This window comes from Alligator mississippiensis, chromosome 1, assembly GCF_030867095.1.
Source record: "Alligator mississippiensis isolate rAllMis1 chromosome 1, rAllMis1, whole genome shotgun sequence".
Taxonomy (NCBI): Eukaryota; Metazoa; Chordata; order Crocodylia; family Alligatoridae; genus Alligator; species Alligator mississippiensis.
The window spans coordinates 348182735-348198352 of record NC_081824.1 but is presented as its reverse complement, the minus strand read 5'-3'; the positions used below and the strand labels follow the sequence as shown (position 1 = coordinate 348198352).

The 15618-nt window shown below is 40.9% G+C and overlaps 1 protein-coding gene across 3 annotated transcripts in view; it reads left to right on the top strand.

Annotated features, from left to right (window-relative positions):
* The window catches only part of UXS1 (UDP-glucuronate decarboxylase 1), a 101323-nt gene that overhangs the window by 15998 nt on the left and 69707 nt on the right, over positions 1-15618 (top strand). For all 3 annotated transcript variants that reach the window (XM_006265920.4, XM_019485014.2, XM_059721030.1), the window contains exons 3-5: positions 2755-2803; positions 5890-5933; positions 12887-12947. In XM_006265920.4, the coding sequence (XP_006265982.1) occupies positions 2755-2803; positions 5890-5933; positions 12887-12947 (154 nt within the window). The remainder of the gene's footprint in view (positions 1-2754; positions 2804-5889; positions 5934-12886; positions 12948-15618) is intronic.

Below are 15618 nucleotides of genomic sequence, written 5' to 3'. Positions count from 1 at the left end.
TGACATTTTGAACTGGTTCAATCATTGTGTCTTTTCAGGCTTATAGAATGGCTTGACTTAGTACAAGACAAGAGAGACCTAAATGTGAAAATGCAGCCCAAGCAAGGACATGATGATTTTTAATAGGTCTTAGCAGCGTTGCTGCTCACATCTAGGATAAGCTAATCTGGGGAAGATGTAGCCAATGTAGGGAGGAAAAACACAACTGGTCATTCTCTTTATTACAGGGGTATGGAAAGGCACTTAGATATATCTGGGAAAGAGTCAGGTCTTCTTGAACCATTGTACATGAGAAAATCATGCTGCTGCATGTGATTTGGGATTGGGTTCACTATGAGGTGAGGTGGCTCAGTCTAGACTCAGCCAGAATTAGTTTCCTTCTTTTCCTGGAGAAGTCCCTTTGGAGTCATAGGGACAATGAATCTTTAGGAGACAGAGAGCCCTTCTGGCCTCATTCCATAGAAGTGAAGTACATAGGTCCAGCCTAGGCACGTCTACACAGGACACTCTGTCACTGTAGCATCCACAGGTGCCTACACGTGACCAGCATTTACTTCGCTGTAGTGGTGTGCTCCCCCATTATAGTGTGCCACTATGCTGAAGTAGCTGCTAAGAATAACCATGCGCCATGCATATGGCACAGTATGGGCTGCTACTGTGCTGTGCTTTAGTACTTCCAAAAGGAAGTACTAAAGTATGGCTTAGTAACAACCTTGCTGTAGGGCAACATGTAGACACCCTCTGTGTAGCTACATGTATATGTTAGGAATAAAAATTATATAAAATAAAACTGCAGTGTGCCAGCACTGATACACCCTTCTGGCATGTATACAGACTGCAGGAGGTGCCATTTCTAAGATTGCTTTCAGAAGTTTAAATATTTTGAGAGCTTCTATAATTAGTTAGCATAAAGAAAGTTTATTTCCTTTACAGATAATTTTTCAAAACTGTAAATTTTGTCTGCTTGGAGAAGAGCATTTAATAAAATATGTCCTGTGGAGTACAGTGCCACTTGTGTACAATAAACAAATTATTGCAGTGATAAGGTCGGTGTTTGCTACTGGTGCTGCAGTGACCGTTTGGGACATGATGGATTCTGTTTGGAGACCATGCTGCTGGCTTTACTGAGACAAAAGTACTCGAGTCATTGGAGGTTTTGTCACAGACACACTGGCTTAAGATAGTTTTGCAGAGGATTCGTTACCCTGATTTCTAACACCGTGGCATGTGTGTGTCAAGTTAACAAAGAACCCTCTGTTTTCCTAAGTATAGTAACTGTAGATCCCAAGTAAAAGAGCTCTGTTTTACTTGAAAGAAGTACATTTTGTGTAGGATGCCCATGAAACCTCTAGTATGGAAAAAACTTGCTACTTATAAAGCCTGTTGAATAAGTTCATAATTTTCCTTTCAGAATGCAACTTAAACAAGAATCCATGCGTACTTAAGCAAAATCACCTAAGTTAGATATGTTATTTTAGTTTATAACTTTATATTTTAAGTTTTTTAGAAATTATTTGGTCCAAGGAAGAATTTAACTAATTGCTTTGAGCTGTATATGGGGGAAAGACTAAATATTACCACAAAACCTTTAAATGATGTTGGGCTTATAAGGCAGCCTGAAGAGGCCACCTCAGATATATAGCCTGGCTTCACCTCAGTCAGGCAGACTTAGGTGCAGCAGCTGTTTTTGTTTGCTCATCAATGACCATTTTAACTAGGCTTCTGCGTGCTTTTCTTTCAGTTGAAATTTAGAAATACCCATCTCTGTTGTAAGTACCTTTGCTAAATGGATGATATATCTTTTTAAGGAATAGATAGATCTCTGCTTAATGAAGAATATGTGAAAAATAACAGGTTCAGTTTACAGAACATGAGTTAATTTTAATAAATGTTTGTAATTGCAGTGTTGCATTTCAGCATCCATTGAACATCTCCAGTACTTTCTAATATGGGAGCTGTAGTGCCACTCTTGACTTTTTGCATCAAAAATTTTAATGCCTGTAAATGTGTACTTTGGAAAAATGGCTTTGTTAAAATATCACCTTTCTACTCAATGCCTTTTTGTGTGCTTGTATATTCAGAGTTTGATTTAATTTATCTAAAGACAAAAATGTGCTTTGATTCCTTCTGACCTCCCAAAGCTGATGCTTTCACCTACAGGTGAAAGTGATTCGGAATCTATTCTGCCATGTTAAATAAAATTGTTTACATTATTTCTACTTAAATCTTTGTAAAACCTTGCTGAAAGCATGGCAATTTCTGAGGCTGAATTAAAGGTATAATTAGCCTGCAATATCTTTCATAAAGGTAAGAAGATCCCAGCATACTCTCTTAACCGAGGTTGAATTTACACATTTAGAAATAAGGGAAAAGTTTTGTTTCCATATTTGAGGAGTTTAGTATCAATACGTATGGATCCTTATCAGTTATGTTAGTCTCTTGTCATAGAACTGCACTTCAAAATTACTTTGTAAGAGGTGACCAATCCAGCATGCATTGCACTGAAATTGGGTACTACGATAGTGATTTTTGCTAGTTTTATGTGAAGTCAGGGGAAACCAATTGATTTTGGTAGGGATTAGATGAGGATCTATTGTTTATTTGCTCTGAGTATCTTTACAGAATCCATTCTGAAATATCTGAAAAAATTTCCCTGTGAATGGTGGGGAGGGGTTTTTTGGAAACATCCAAAATGTATTGGAAGTCTAATCTAATTGCTCTTGCCTTCATGACTTGTTTTTTTTCCTCCAATAGGTCTCTTCAAGACAATGGGGACCAGAAAGTTGAAAATAAGATAGAAGAGGTTAGTTTCTTAGGTGTATAATAATCTTTTTTTCCCCTTGTTTTCTTCCCCATTTATTGTTTTCCCTTTGATCAGAATATTTTACCACCTTTACTATTTTCCACTAATATAAGCTTCAGCATACTTCTTGCAGCTACATTGCTCTTCATTGTTATGTACCCAATTTCTGGCACTAATCAATAACTTTGTTTTCCCTCAGAAAATCTTAAATCCAAAAATCCAATCCTGTTTGTCACAAGGTCCTGCTAGGAATTAAGCCTTTTTTACGAAGTTCAGGATTGCTGTACTAATTACTTTCTCTGCCACCTCTGAAGAAAAACCCAAATGAATTTAATGAATTTCTACAGCTTTTAACTTTGAATATATGAACATTGTTTTGTATCTAACTCGTAACCATGTTAATGAGTTATTAGTTTATTAGTAGTGAAATATTACCATGTTGGACTTTATAGAAAAACCTAATGGTTTTTTGTACTAGGCATCCAGTACAGTAATACTGAAAAAGTAACATTTAGGTGGCATATATGGAGATCCTTTATACAATGTGGTACCTATTTTGTGTGACCACATTTTGAGGTGAGGGGATCAGCAGGGTGTATCTCTAATTTGTCAGTTTCTCAAGAGAATTTCAAGAGAACTATGTAGTAATTGTCCCTTTGAAATGTTGATTTCAGTAGGCTTATTTCTCTCTCATGCCTGTTTTGCATAAGCAACTTCAGTAGGAGTTTTTGGATTTGGAAATGACTTTTTTTAAGACTGATCAGACATAAAATGCTTTGGGTACCCAATATGCAAAAGTTACTGTAGAATCTCTTAGGTAAAGGCTCTCTAGATTTTTCCAAAACTAGACATAAGTTGTGGTAGGACTTACTTCACAAGTGACTCAAATGGTGTCACTTAAGGTACTGATCAATGCGAGTCAAGTTGCTGAACTAGGTTTATAATGAACCTAAATTACTGTAGTCTACTTGTTAACACAAATGTGTCCCTGGACACAGAACTGTCCAAATCTAACCCATTGTTTGGGTAGCAAAAATTAATTTGTTGTTAGTAATCAATGCTTTTTGTGCAGTCTCTGGTGATCCCTAAAGATCTGCGTTTGGGTCCAAATTTAAATTTTATTAAGCCTGAGGCCAAGAAAAAGACCTGATTTTCTTACACACCATATGCTCCCAAAATAACATGCATACCTTAGGGAAGGTAGAATGAAGAGAGAGATTTTTTTTTTTTAGTCTTCCCTGCTATAACACAGGCTCACCAAAAGCTGCTGTCAGTATGACAGTGGTAGTTTTAAAGCTTGAGCTCTAGAGTTGGCAGGAGAGGGCAAGTGATGCAGAACTGGACTCTGCTTTTCCTGCATGAGCCCAGGAAAGCAGCACAGCCCTTGGCTGCCATTACAGTGTTTGCGTGCCTCCATCCCAGTGCAGAAATAAGTCTTGCAGTTTAAAACTGACAACCCAATTTGGGATGGCTAATTTTTGGGGAAAAGGTATATATGGCATGCAAGTAAATGAGTTCCAGAACTGATCCCCACTATTTGAAACTTCAGTCTGGCATTGCATTATAAGTGCACTGCTTGTTCAGTGTTCATGCTGACAGAAATGTAAGAAGTTTAAACTAGTTTATATATTAATGCTTCTGTGACTTTTTTGCATTTCTTTTAATAGTATATGGTGATTAAAAAACTAGCTGAAGAAATGTATTTATTCATTTCATTTATATTCTGCCTTTCCCAGCAAAGTCTTAGGGTGACTGAGGTGTTTACAATGTAACGTTACATTTTGAACACCCCCACCCCCAACATTTACTTAAATCTGAGGAACGGGCTGCTTGTAGCTCTTCAGTGTCCTCTGGTAATTTAGTCTTGGTATGATGGCTGTATTTTAGCATGTGCAATTATATTCTGTCCTCATACGTTTCCCAAAAAATACAAATGGGGTATTCCAGCTTCTGTCCTAAACAGTAGCATGGTGTTGCTTGCTTCTTTTCTTTGGCTGATCTGAGGCGAATGACTGGCTAGTCTGCAGTGCTGCAGAGAAGGACCTGGAGGTCAAATACAAGCTGAATACGAGCGTGCTTTTGTTGGGGTCGGGGGAAGACCAACAGTATACTGGATTGTATTAACAGAAGTGTCACTTGCAAAACTAGGAAGTGATTCTTCTGTTCTATTCAGCATTACTGAGGTCTCACCTGGAGTACCACATTCAGTTTTTGTCTCCATACTTCAAGAAGGATGTGGAAAGACTGGAAAGTCCAGGTGAGCAACAAAAATTATTAGGGGCCTTGGAATCATGACTTGGGAGAATAGTCTGAAAGAACTAGGGCTATTTGTCTGGAGAACAGAAGACTGAAGGGGATTTGGTAACAGTTTTCAAATACCTGAAGTATCATTATAGAGAAGATGGAGATGGGCTTTTCTCTATGGCTGTAGGGGACAGGGCAAGGAGTAATAGCCTCAAGCTGCAGCAGGGGAAATTTAGGTTGGAAGATTAGGAGGAACTTTCTGACTGAGGATGATCAAGCATTGGAACAGTCTACCTAGAGAAGTTATGGAATCTCTGTCCCTGGAAATTTTCAAGAGTAGGTTGGACAGACACTTGACTGTCTGTCCAGCCATGGGTGTCAGGGGTGATCCTGCCTTGATCAGGGGCTGGACTAGATGACTCTGTGAGATCCCTTCCAGCCCTGCTTTCCTGTGATCCTAAATAGTTTCCCTCTGTAATCCTCCGTTTCCCTGCATGAAAAAGGTGGTACTGGTACTGATCTCAATTATTACTTCAGAGTGCAACTATACGTGCTAGATGTGTTGTTTTCAGTGGTAGCCTAAGTAATTTTTCTGTACCTGTAGTAATTTTTTTATATCAGATTTATTCCTTTCTTGTTAAAAAAACAAAACAAAAAACTGTTGGTCTCTCTTGACTCACAAAGTACTGCATAAAATGTAAGTCGTTCTCTTTAGCTGGACTAGTTATTAAGATGAAACGCATCTTATCCATCCTTATTCCAAAATATTTTTACCTGGGTATTTTTTGAGCTGTAAATCCTTGTATCTTGGCTTTAAAGAACTAATTTTATTCTTGGTTTAGGCTATTGCACCACTGAGAGAGAAAATCAAAGACCTGGAAAAAAGGTACGTTTGTTCTGCTGTTTGGGGAACTTCATCAATAGAGCTGAATTTCTGGTTTGTCCTGACCAAGCTTCCTGATCTTGAGTTTGACACGCATGCATTTTGTATATGAGCTCAGCAATGAGATATTTCTCCTTTGTGAGTAAGATGTAAGGCTTTGATTTTTCTTTTCCCCCGGGATTGAAAGGTTTAACAAAGCGCAGGGTGAGTGACCCCACTGAAAGAAATGGAACTACTCACTCTTTTTGTAGACTGAAATCCCATGCAGAAATTTGTTTTTCTGGGTCCCTGTAGGACATGTAAGCAGCACTCTGAATAATTATAAATGATACAAACTTGGAACATTATTTTAGACCCTCTATTTGTTTCTGGCAAACAGCTATTATGAAAAACCCTGTTTTGAAGGTTTGTGGTCTGCCCTAAACTGACAGTACTGATAAGCACATGTGAATTCACATGAGATTCTGCCTATCACTGTGCTTCTTCCATGGAGAAAGAATGGAATCATGCTTCTCATGGTGGGAAAACATGCACAGTATCCACATGGTTTCAAAGGTGCTGCATGCTTTTCTCTCAGCAGCACATATAATTTTCTATTTTGTGCTTAAAACGCATGCAATTTTCTACATCTGATTGACTGTTTTCATTTTTTCCTACAAATGTAATCCTTCCTTACTGAACTCTCAAATAAGTACTGACTTGCTTGATCAGATTGAATGACCTTGGTGCAAACATTCCTTATATGTTGGGTCACCAGTAACTATTGTAAACTGTGCTGTCATACTTGCTAAACTATAATCATGAACAAATGAAAAAGTAATGATGGTGTGTGTGTATGAAGTTGTCCTGACTTTTTTCTCTACCCATTGATTTTTACCAAGCAAATAATTTATTTAATCTTTAGATGTAATGAGTGAGGTTTATGTGTCCTTGATTTGGGCTGCTCTTAATTCAGTTGTCACTCATGAATGGATATGGATTATGATAGCTTGATCAACAGTTTGTCTTGGGGCAATTGTCAAATGACGTTTTAGTTCTCTCTGAATCGGAGCCTGAACATTAGTATCTTCTCAAGATGCTAATGCGGGGTGTTTCATTTTGACTAGTGCTTGCAATATGCTGTTTAATGTAGTAAATTTCAAATGTTAGCAATATCTCCCTGCCAATGAGGGGAAAATGCTAAATTTTCTCATTTTCCCTAGGAGTCTGCTTTTGTGTTGATAATTTCACAAGATAAAAGATTAATTCTTTGGTTTTGTATCTGTGCAGTTATTTATTCATGTGCAAAGTGAGTGTAAACTGTTATCGCTATTGCCATCAGAGGTGTAAATAATTACCAAGGGTAGTTATAAACCTGTAGTTAGAGGATTGAGACTGAGTAGTAAGTAGAGGTGCACCGATTCATTGGTCCGATATCGGATCGGCACCAATATAAAAAAAATTGATCGTATCGGAGATCAGCCTGATGTGGCAGATAATTTGGCCAGTAAATGCCCGTGCATGCATGCAGCCGTGGCGCAGCATGTAGGCAGCGAGGAGCACAGCCCGGCAGCTTTCAGAGCTGTGTGTAGCTGGTAAGTCTGGTGTGATGGAAGGGGAGCGGGGAGGGAAGGGGCATGGGGGCACAGATCAAGGCCTCCGCAGTGATGGAGGAGTGGGGCAGGGGCAGGTGCAGGACGGAGCTGCAGTGCGTCTCGTCCGGGGGGGTGGAGGGGGCTCCCACTGCTGCATGCCGCTCATCTAGGCGCTGCTGGTCTGGTGGCATCTGCCGGTCTGGTGGCTCCCGCTGCTGCTCCCTCATCCAAGAGGGCATGGAGGTGGGGTGTGCCCCTGGATCTGCTCAGGGTGGGCTGGGGTTGGGGCTGTGCTGGGCTCTTCTTGATCTGCCCCTCCACACCCTTTCCTTCCCCCCTCCCCTTCCACCATACCAGACTTAACAGCTGCACACTGCTTTCCAAGCTGCTGGGCTGGTATCAGAAATCTGATCAGTATTGGCTGATACGCCTCCTTAAAAATCTTCTATCAGTATCAGCCCCAAAAATCTCTATTGATATACCACTAGTAGTAAGAGGAAGCTGTAGTTAGAAGACTGAGACTGATGTGATGAGTAACAGAAACTGCTTTATACTATAGTCCATTTGGGTATAAAGGTTGATAAACCTGAAGACAGTTCATTCTGCTTCCTTTAGTATTAATCTCCTGACAAAATATTGTTAAACTGAGGCTTAGTTTAAGAATATTAATCAGTAAATAATTTAAAAATAAAGTCACTGGGATGGCAGAGTTGCCCAGACCAAACCTTAGGAATACAGGGAATTTAGAATTAAATATTAAGAACCACGTAGTTAAAAGCATGAACGCTTACAGTTCAATCACCCGAAATGCTTGACCTCTGTTTCTAGTAGTGATGATCTGTGAATAATACAACACTTGTCATTTTCTTCACACTATTTTTTTCCCTCAGCCCATTCTTCTTGTTACAGTTTGGGGCGAAGAAGTTCGTTTTCTATTGGGGACCCTTGTTAGTATTGAGGTGTATTTGAGTGTGAAGATTTTGTTACCTCCACCCTTAACCCTACCCTCTGTATAAAGAACAGCAGCATTTTTCCTTACCCTTGTAAGGATCCTAATTGAGGAAGTGTTGTGGGTGAAAAGGAGGCAGGCCTATGCCTGATGCCTTAGAACCAGAACCGGAATCAATCCAGTGGTCATCTACAGATGAGAATGTAATCCGTCGGTGTGAGCTTTTGGCATATGTGCAGTCTCACTTACTATATACCCAAACAAATTTTGGCCTGCAAGAAAACTAGAGTGGAAGAATAACAATTGTTTGAGTTACCATTAAGGTCACAGCAGCGTTTACTTAAGAATGACATGAGCTATTGAAGTATTGGCAAGACTAAACTAAGTAGCTAATTGTTACTTAGTTGCAAGTCATATGTTGCCATAATAGAACAAGTTAATAGGTGAAAAATAAGTTGTAAGATCTGAAAGCTCCCCGACCCTAGCGCAAGAAAACCTTTGAGCATCAGTTTTATATGCTTACAATTTATGGCTGCTTGTAGATGTTAAAAAAATAAATTTGAAAAAAAGATGCTTTACTTGAAACTCAGCGTGCTCCTGCGACAAGCCCAGCACGTGCCCAGGAGAGGCATCACATTCGTTGGACCCAGCTCACCCAACATCTGTATAGACTGTGTGGCAAGGCACTGTTTGCGCCTGCCACTTTAAGGGCCTGAAGCCAGCAGGTGGCAGGTGCCTGATTAGGGCAGTCATTTTGGATCCAGGGCTGCCCATATAAACAGGGCATTGTGCTGCTGGAAGGTCATGCCACAACACTAAGGTCATGCTGGAGGGCTGCTGGTGTCCATCTGGAGGTAAGGGAGGAGCTGTAGGGGATGGATAGGAGGCTCCTGGTCCTGGGTATGACCTAAAACTGCACCCTGCTGGGAGTGGGTGGCGTGGTGGAGCTCCCAGTGGCGTGGGAGCCCCCAGGAAATGCCAGGCCAGTTACCACACCAGTGAAAGGCGGGTCGGGGCGCCTTAACCCCAGCTCCCACCTTTGGGTGGGTCAGGTGACACTGGAGGTAGAGGGGGCCAGGCACAGCTACAGCCACCTGAGCCCACCCAAAGAGGGAAGCCCTGAGTAGAGGGGGCATTGTGGAGGCCCCGAGTAGAAGGGGTGTTGTGTAAGATCTCAGGGTAACACTATGACCTGCTGCTCCATGGGGGGAGTGAGAGTCCCCTGTGAGACCCTGGAGCACCAGTCGTGGTGTGAGTCACCCCATCTCCCCACATCTAGGAAGGGGGACCCGGAGAGAGTGTGGGGCTAGTGAGGTCAGAGGTAGAGTGCCCCCTTGACTGATCCATGCTGGGGCCAAGACTAAAAAGAATCATAGAATCATAGAAGTAGGGTCGGAAGGGACCTTGTAGATCTTCAAGTCTGACCCCCTGCCTGGGCAGGAGAGAAACTGGGCTCAAGTGACCCCAACCATGTAGGCATCGAGCCGCTTCTTAAAGACCCCCAGAATAGGAGCCAGCACCACTTCCCTTGGAAGTTGGCTCCAGATCCTAGCCGCCCTAACTGTGAAGTAGTTCTTACGGATGTCTAATCTAAACCTACTCTCCAACAACTTGTGGCCGTTATTCCTTGTTATCCCGGGGGGCGCTGGGGGAAACAAGGTCTCCCCCAAACCCTTCTGGTCCCCCCCCCAGTGAGTTTACAGATGGTCACCAGGTTCCCCCTCAGCCTTCTCTTGTGAAGGCTGAACAGGTTCAGGTCCTGTAGCCTCTCATTGTAGGGTCTGCCCTGCTGTCCCCGGATCATGAGGGTGGCCCTCCTCTGGACCCTCTCAGTGTTGTCCACATCCCTCTTGAAGTGGGGTGCTCAAAACTAGACACAGTACTCCAGCTGTGGCCTGACCAGTGTTGCGTAGAGGGGGAGGATCAGCTCCTTGGACCTACTTGAGATGCACCTGTGGATGCACGATAAGGTCCGGTTAGCCGTGCCGACCGTGACCTCGCATTGTCAGCCCGTGTTCATGTCAGTGATGACTCCAAGATCCCTTTCTGCCTCCGTGCTCTAAAGAAGGGAGTTTCCCATCTTATAATTGTGTTGCCAGTTACTACCGCCCAAGTGCAGCACCCTGCACTTGTCCGTATTGAAACGCATCCTGTTTTTGTCAGCCCACCCTTCCAACCTATCCAGGTCTTTCTGCAGTCTTTCCCTCCCTACTATCATGCCCACCTCACCCCAAATTTTGGTATAAGATCAAAAGGGCCAGGTGCCCACCGCAAGGGGCACCTAGAGTTGTGGGCCTGGGGCCCTGCCTGCCCTTGGAGGTGAGGCCAAAGCCCCCAAGGGGGGACCATGCCCGAGAGGGGAGCCAGCTACATGGAGCTCGGCACCCCGAATGAAGGCAGCGTACGCTGTCTGAGTGGAGAGATCAAAGAAGTGTCCTGCCAGGTGGATTCTGGAGCCTAGTGTGGGGTTGGTATGATTAATAACATCTGGATGCCATCTGCGAGGCTTGGGCCATGGTGTAGGGGAGGTATGGATCCATGGATACCCCCCAAACATTGGGGGTACACTAATGGGCAACCTTCTGCCTTAATTAACAACTTTTCATTATTCCAACAAGGCGTAGCGGGTGAGACCGGTGGGCGGCTTGCCCAAAGGCAAGTGGGGAGCTAGCTGTGGCTCCGGGGATCCCCACGTTGCCACAGACTAGATGCTCTAGTGGGGAGTTTTTGCTGCTTTTATCTAATAGCTGATTCACTCAGCTTGAGATAAAAGCGCCCAAAAGCCCTGCTGAAGTGCTTGATCCATACAGATGCTGTGTAGCCAAGTTGAAGTAGCATGCTGCTTCTTCCAGTAAAGCGTGGTTGGGGGGGGGGGGAGGGGGCGTTGTTTTAAATATCTGCAAGCAGCCTATAGGATTATTGTACTATTAGAAAAAGTAAGTATCCATGGCTTATTTGTACATGACCTTTATTTTAGAATTCTGTGTACAGGAGCTTTTGACTAAGGGGGGAGGGGAGAGAGAGAGTAAGAAATGAATGAATATTTTAAGTTATTTTGACAGGCTTTTTGAGCTATTTCTGGGGAAAATCTCTTAAACTCTCCTATTAAGTAGCTCTACAGTAATCTTGTTGAGGTGACTAAAATAGAATTTCCTTGACTTTTTAATATAAACATTTAAAACAAGAAATGGAAAAGAGAAGTGTATGAGGTTGGGGGTACTGAATAATTTTTTTTTAATTTTTTATTTTTTCTTTACTCCCTTTAGTATCTTTCAGGAGCTTGAGTTGTTGTTTTGGGGGATTTTTTTTTTTTTTCATTTTTAACCTATCTAAAAATAATTGCCTCTTAGATTAATATAATGTATTTTCTCTTATCCTGTATATACCTTGTCCTCAAAAATCAGCCCTCCAAAACTGGGCTGTTTGACTTAGTAGGGAAGCTGGTTTTCTTTGCCAGAATCAAAGCACAAAGACATTGTGTTGCAATGTGGCTGCCAGCTTCTCTGTCAGCAAGCAAGCAATAGGGATTGTTGCTCTCAGCTCACCGGCTGAGAGAAGCTGACAGCTGTTTTGCAATGCAGTCTTTCCATTAAAAAGCCAGCTGTAGGCCATGATTCTGGAATTACGCCAGCATGCACACACACATGCACCTTCTGCCTTCCAATACAAGGCGTGTGTCTTATCTGCAGGGCATATGGTATGTGAGAAAATACATTGATTTTACATCGCTACAATAGTATCTGTATAAGGTTTTATAAGTAAGTACTAAATCTGCATGCTGTACATGCATGGCAGTACACGTGTAGTTGAAACTGCTGTAATTTAAAACTTAAATGTAACAAGGTTAAAGTTTAAAATAGTTTAGCATGCTTTTATGTAGCTGTAGGAGTTCAAACATAATAGTTACAATGTAACAGCTGTCTTGTATAGCAATTGCTCCTCCTTCCTCCCTCCCCAACACACACACTTAAAGCAGCAAAGAGGAGTCCATAGCCTTCACAACCTGATCTTCTGAGATACTGTAATTGCAGCCGTTCCCTTAGCTTTCCATAGATGCAGGCTGTGATGATTTTAGTTTAAGATCAAGCAAGGAGAAAAATATATGATTAACTCCTAAGATAAAATGTACAGGGATATTTTTCTTCTTTTTGATCACGTTCCATTTTTTTAATTAATTTTATTTTTAGTATTTATTTTTACTAAATTTAGGGCAACTTCTCATGTCTGCTCAGATTCCTCTCTAAGAGAGTGGTAGCAATTTGAAAATTTTGTCAGGGTATATTTGTTTAGATTTTACCTTTCAGTGTCTGGTACACTATGCTATAAATGTAGTGGGGTCATTTTTGTGACAGTTGCTGATTTATCCTTTGTATTTCTTCTAACAGTAAAAGTGAAACAACTAATGTTTTTCTTTGGTTTGAAATGTTCTGCAGTTTCACTCAGAAGTACCCACCAGTGAAATTTCTATCAGAAAAGGATCGTAAGAGAATTCTGGTAAGTTAGTATTTTATCAGGGTTCCTGCTGTTGAAATAAGAAGCGTTGGTATAGAATTTTATGACTCTTGGATTAGTTAAAAGAAATGACAGAAATGGCAACAGTTTTGATTAACTTTGCTATGCACCTTGGCTTGTGCTGTGTAGTTCAGTAGGAGCCAGTTTATCCCTTTTCGTCCTGTACTAGTGAAGTGCTCAAACACAGAATGTGGTCAATAGACTTGGGCTCTCAGTTGGAGTTCTCTTATCAATTAAGCAGTTTCTGTCAGCTGGTAGTGTCGTGGAGCTACACTGGCTCTGATCCCTATTTACAGAAGGGTCTTTGACTACCTGCAGCTGTTGGAAACTTCTTGAGACTGGCAGCCGTTTGAAAAAGGGCTGATATTTAGAAAATGCAAATTAATGTCATGACAACATTTGGAGTCCCCTAAGCCGGACTGGTAGCCGCCCTTCCATCCTGTAATATGAAGAAAGGGCATGTATAAAATACAGGTTCCCTGTCTTCAGTAATCAGCAATCCTCTCTTGCCTCTACAGGATCTCTAAGCACAGAGAATGGTATTGGGTATGCTAAGGGAAGGAAAGGACATGATCTGTCAGGGAGAACCATGACTAGGGCATGAATGCACTTCATTGAAGGTTCTGCAAAGGTCCCTAATTGCTACTGAAACAGGATTGATGTTAGCCGTGTCCCCAGATTTTTCTCTTTTCTGAGGCCACCTTGTGATGCAGATATGAATTTGTTCTCTAGTTTCGAAGGGGTAGAGAAAAATGCAAATTTTGTAGGAAGTACAGAAGTTCCTGCTCTTCTGTTTAGTGCTAATACAGAGCCATGCGAAATGCCATTATTTGACTTGCCTAGTATTCTTTTTGCTCTCATCTCTTCACTATTTAGAAAATGGAGTGGAGTGAAAACAAGCAGCCTGCTTTCTCTCTCAAAATTAAATTTCCAGAGCCTAGCTATAATGGCATTTATATATTATAAACACAACTTTCTGTAACCTTCTGTCAGTTTTATGCAAACCTTCACAAAAGGAATAAAGAAAAGCTAAGTTAAGAGAATGTGGTTTGCAGTATTTTCTGCTATTTTCAATATAGCTATATACCATACACAATGAAATAAGTTTAAAGGTAACCATTTGTAGGTCTTCAGCTTCTTCTGTTGTAGAAGTTGAGATGTGGGTACTGAATTAAAGTGCAACGACAGCCTTTCTGGCTTTCTGTAGTTTGAGTGCTTGGTTTTAAACATATTTTTTTTAATGCGACTGAAACATGTAGCAGGCTGATTAACAAGGTAACAAATTCTTTAAGTAGTTTTGTTGAGAGAGCTGAAAACTGATTTGCTTCAATCTTGGGTATAAGTGGGCAGAAGAATGTCTGTCACACTTACATACAGGTAAATAGTTTTTCATCCTGTGTAGTGAGAGAGAGAGGGTGTTTTTAAAACTAGAACTAAGTCAAAGAAATAACCCTGGTTATTCATATCTTTTTCTGGAGGGAGCCTCATGACCTCAGTTCAGTTTCTGTGCCAAGCTCAGGTTGATGGTTTCACTGTGCTGGGACCTAGAGGAAGAAGTATCACTTTAGAGACCCTGAACTAATCTTTGAATTCAGTGAGATGCAAGTCTAGAAAGCAGCACAAAGAAATGACACGTTCAGTGATCTCATACCATGCAAAAGAGCTGCTGCATCTTTTCTTGCCTGTACTCTGAAATCTCTAGTTCCTAGTTTGCTTCCAGGTGCAGTTCTAGATGGCATTTAACTTATAAGAACCTTTAAGGTTATCAGTAGCCTAACCTATATAGACAACTGTTCTATTCATATGATTGTTCATCCTGATGCTTCCTGTACTTGTACATTTTTAGGACTAGACAATTTGAAGTTCAGGGCCCCTCAACTAAAGTTTATTCCTGACTACCTTTGTCTAAAAGAGCCCAAGTCTATTGAAATCATGCCATGCTTCAAGGCCTGACTATTTACTCATGCTTTAAGTAGATGAATAGGCAGTGAGCATTTTTTAAATTTATTTTTATAGTAATTGGAATTTTTATTAACTTTATAAATGATAATGTCAACTTGGGATTATTATTGTTTGTACTTTGCCCAAACTGAATGTGGTGCACCTATACAATACAAATGAAACTTCATTATACTTTACATTTGGGATATTGCATCTGACTAAAAGTATCAGATAGGCCTGGCAAATCTGCAGACCTTTAAGTGCTTCAGATAGAGGGAAATTGCTTTACTGAATATTTTTAGTGCACTTTAATAAATGCTGATGTCATTTAATCATTTTAGTGTCAAAATGGTTAAGTGCACCATTTCTAGAAAGTACTGTTTATATTTTAAAATTGTATTTGTTCAAGTGCCAGGTCTACAGCTTACAAATGAAAATAGTTGATCTAAAATATTTGGGTCTTAATAGATCATTGTTATATGTAAGCAGTTTTATTTTAAAAGGAAGTGCACCAACCCTGGTTTTATGAATGATTACAGAAAGTACATATAGAGTGTTTTGGTACTATAGTCATCTTTTTCTTTTGATGTCGCCTGAAGTGAATGAAAAAAGATTGAATGAGTGTAACAGTTGTTTACTTTTCTGGGGAAATTCAGCTCCTTTTCCAAATCACTTTTCATCTAATATTTACGGACCCCTACATCATAAATCT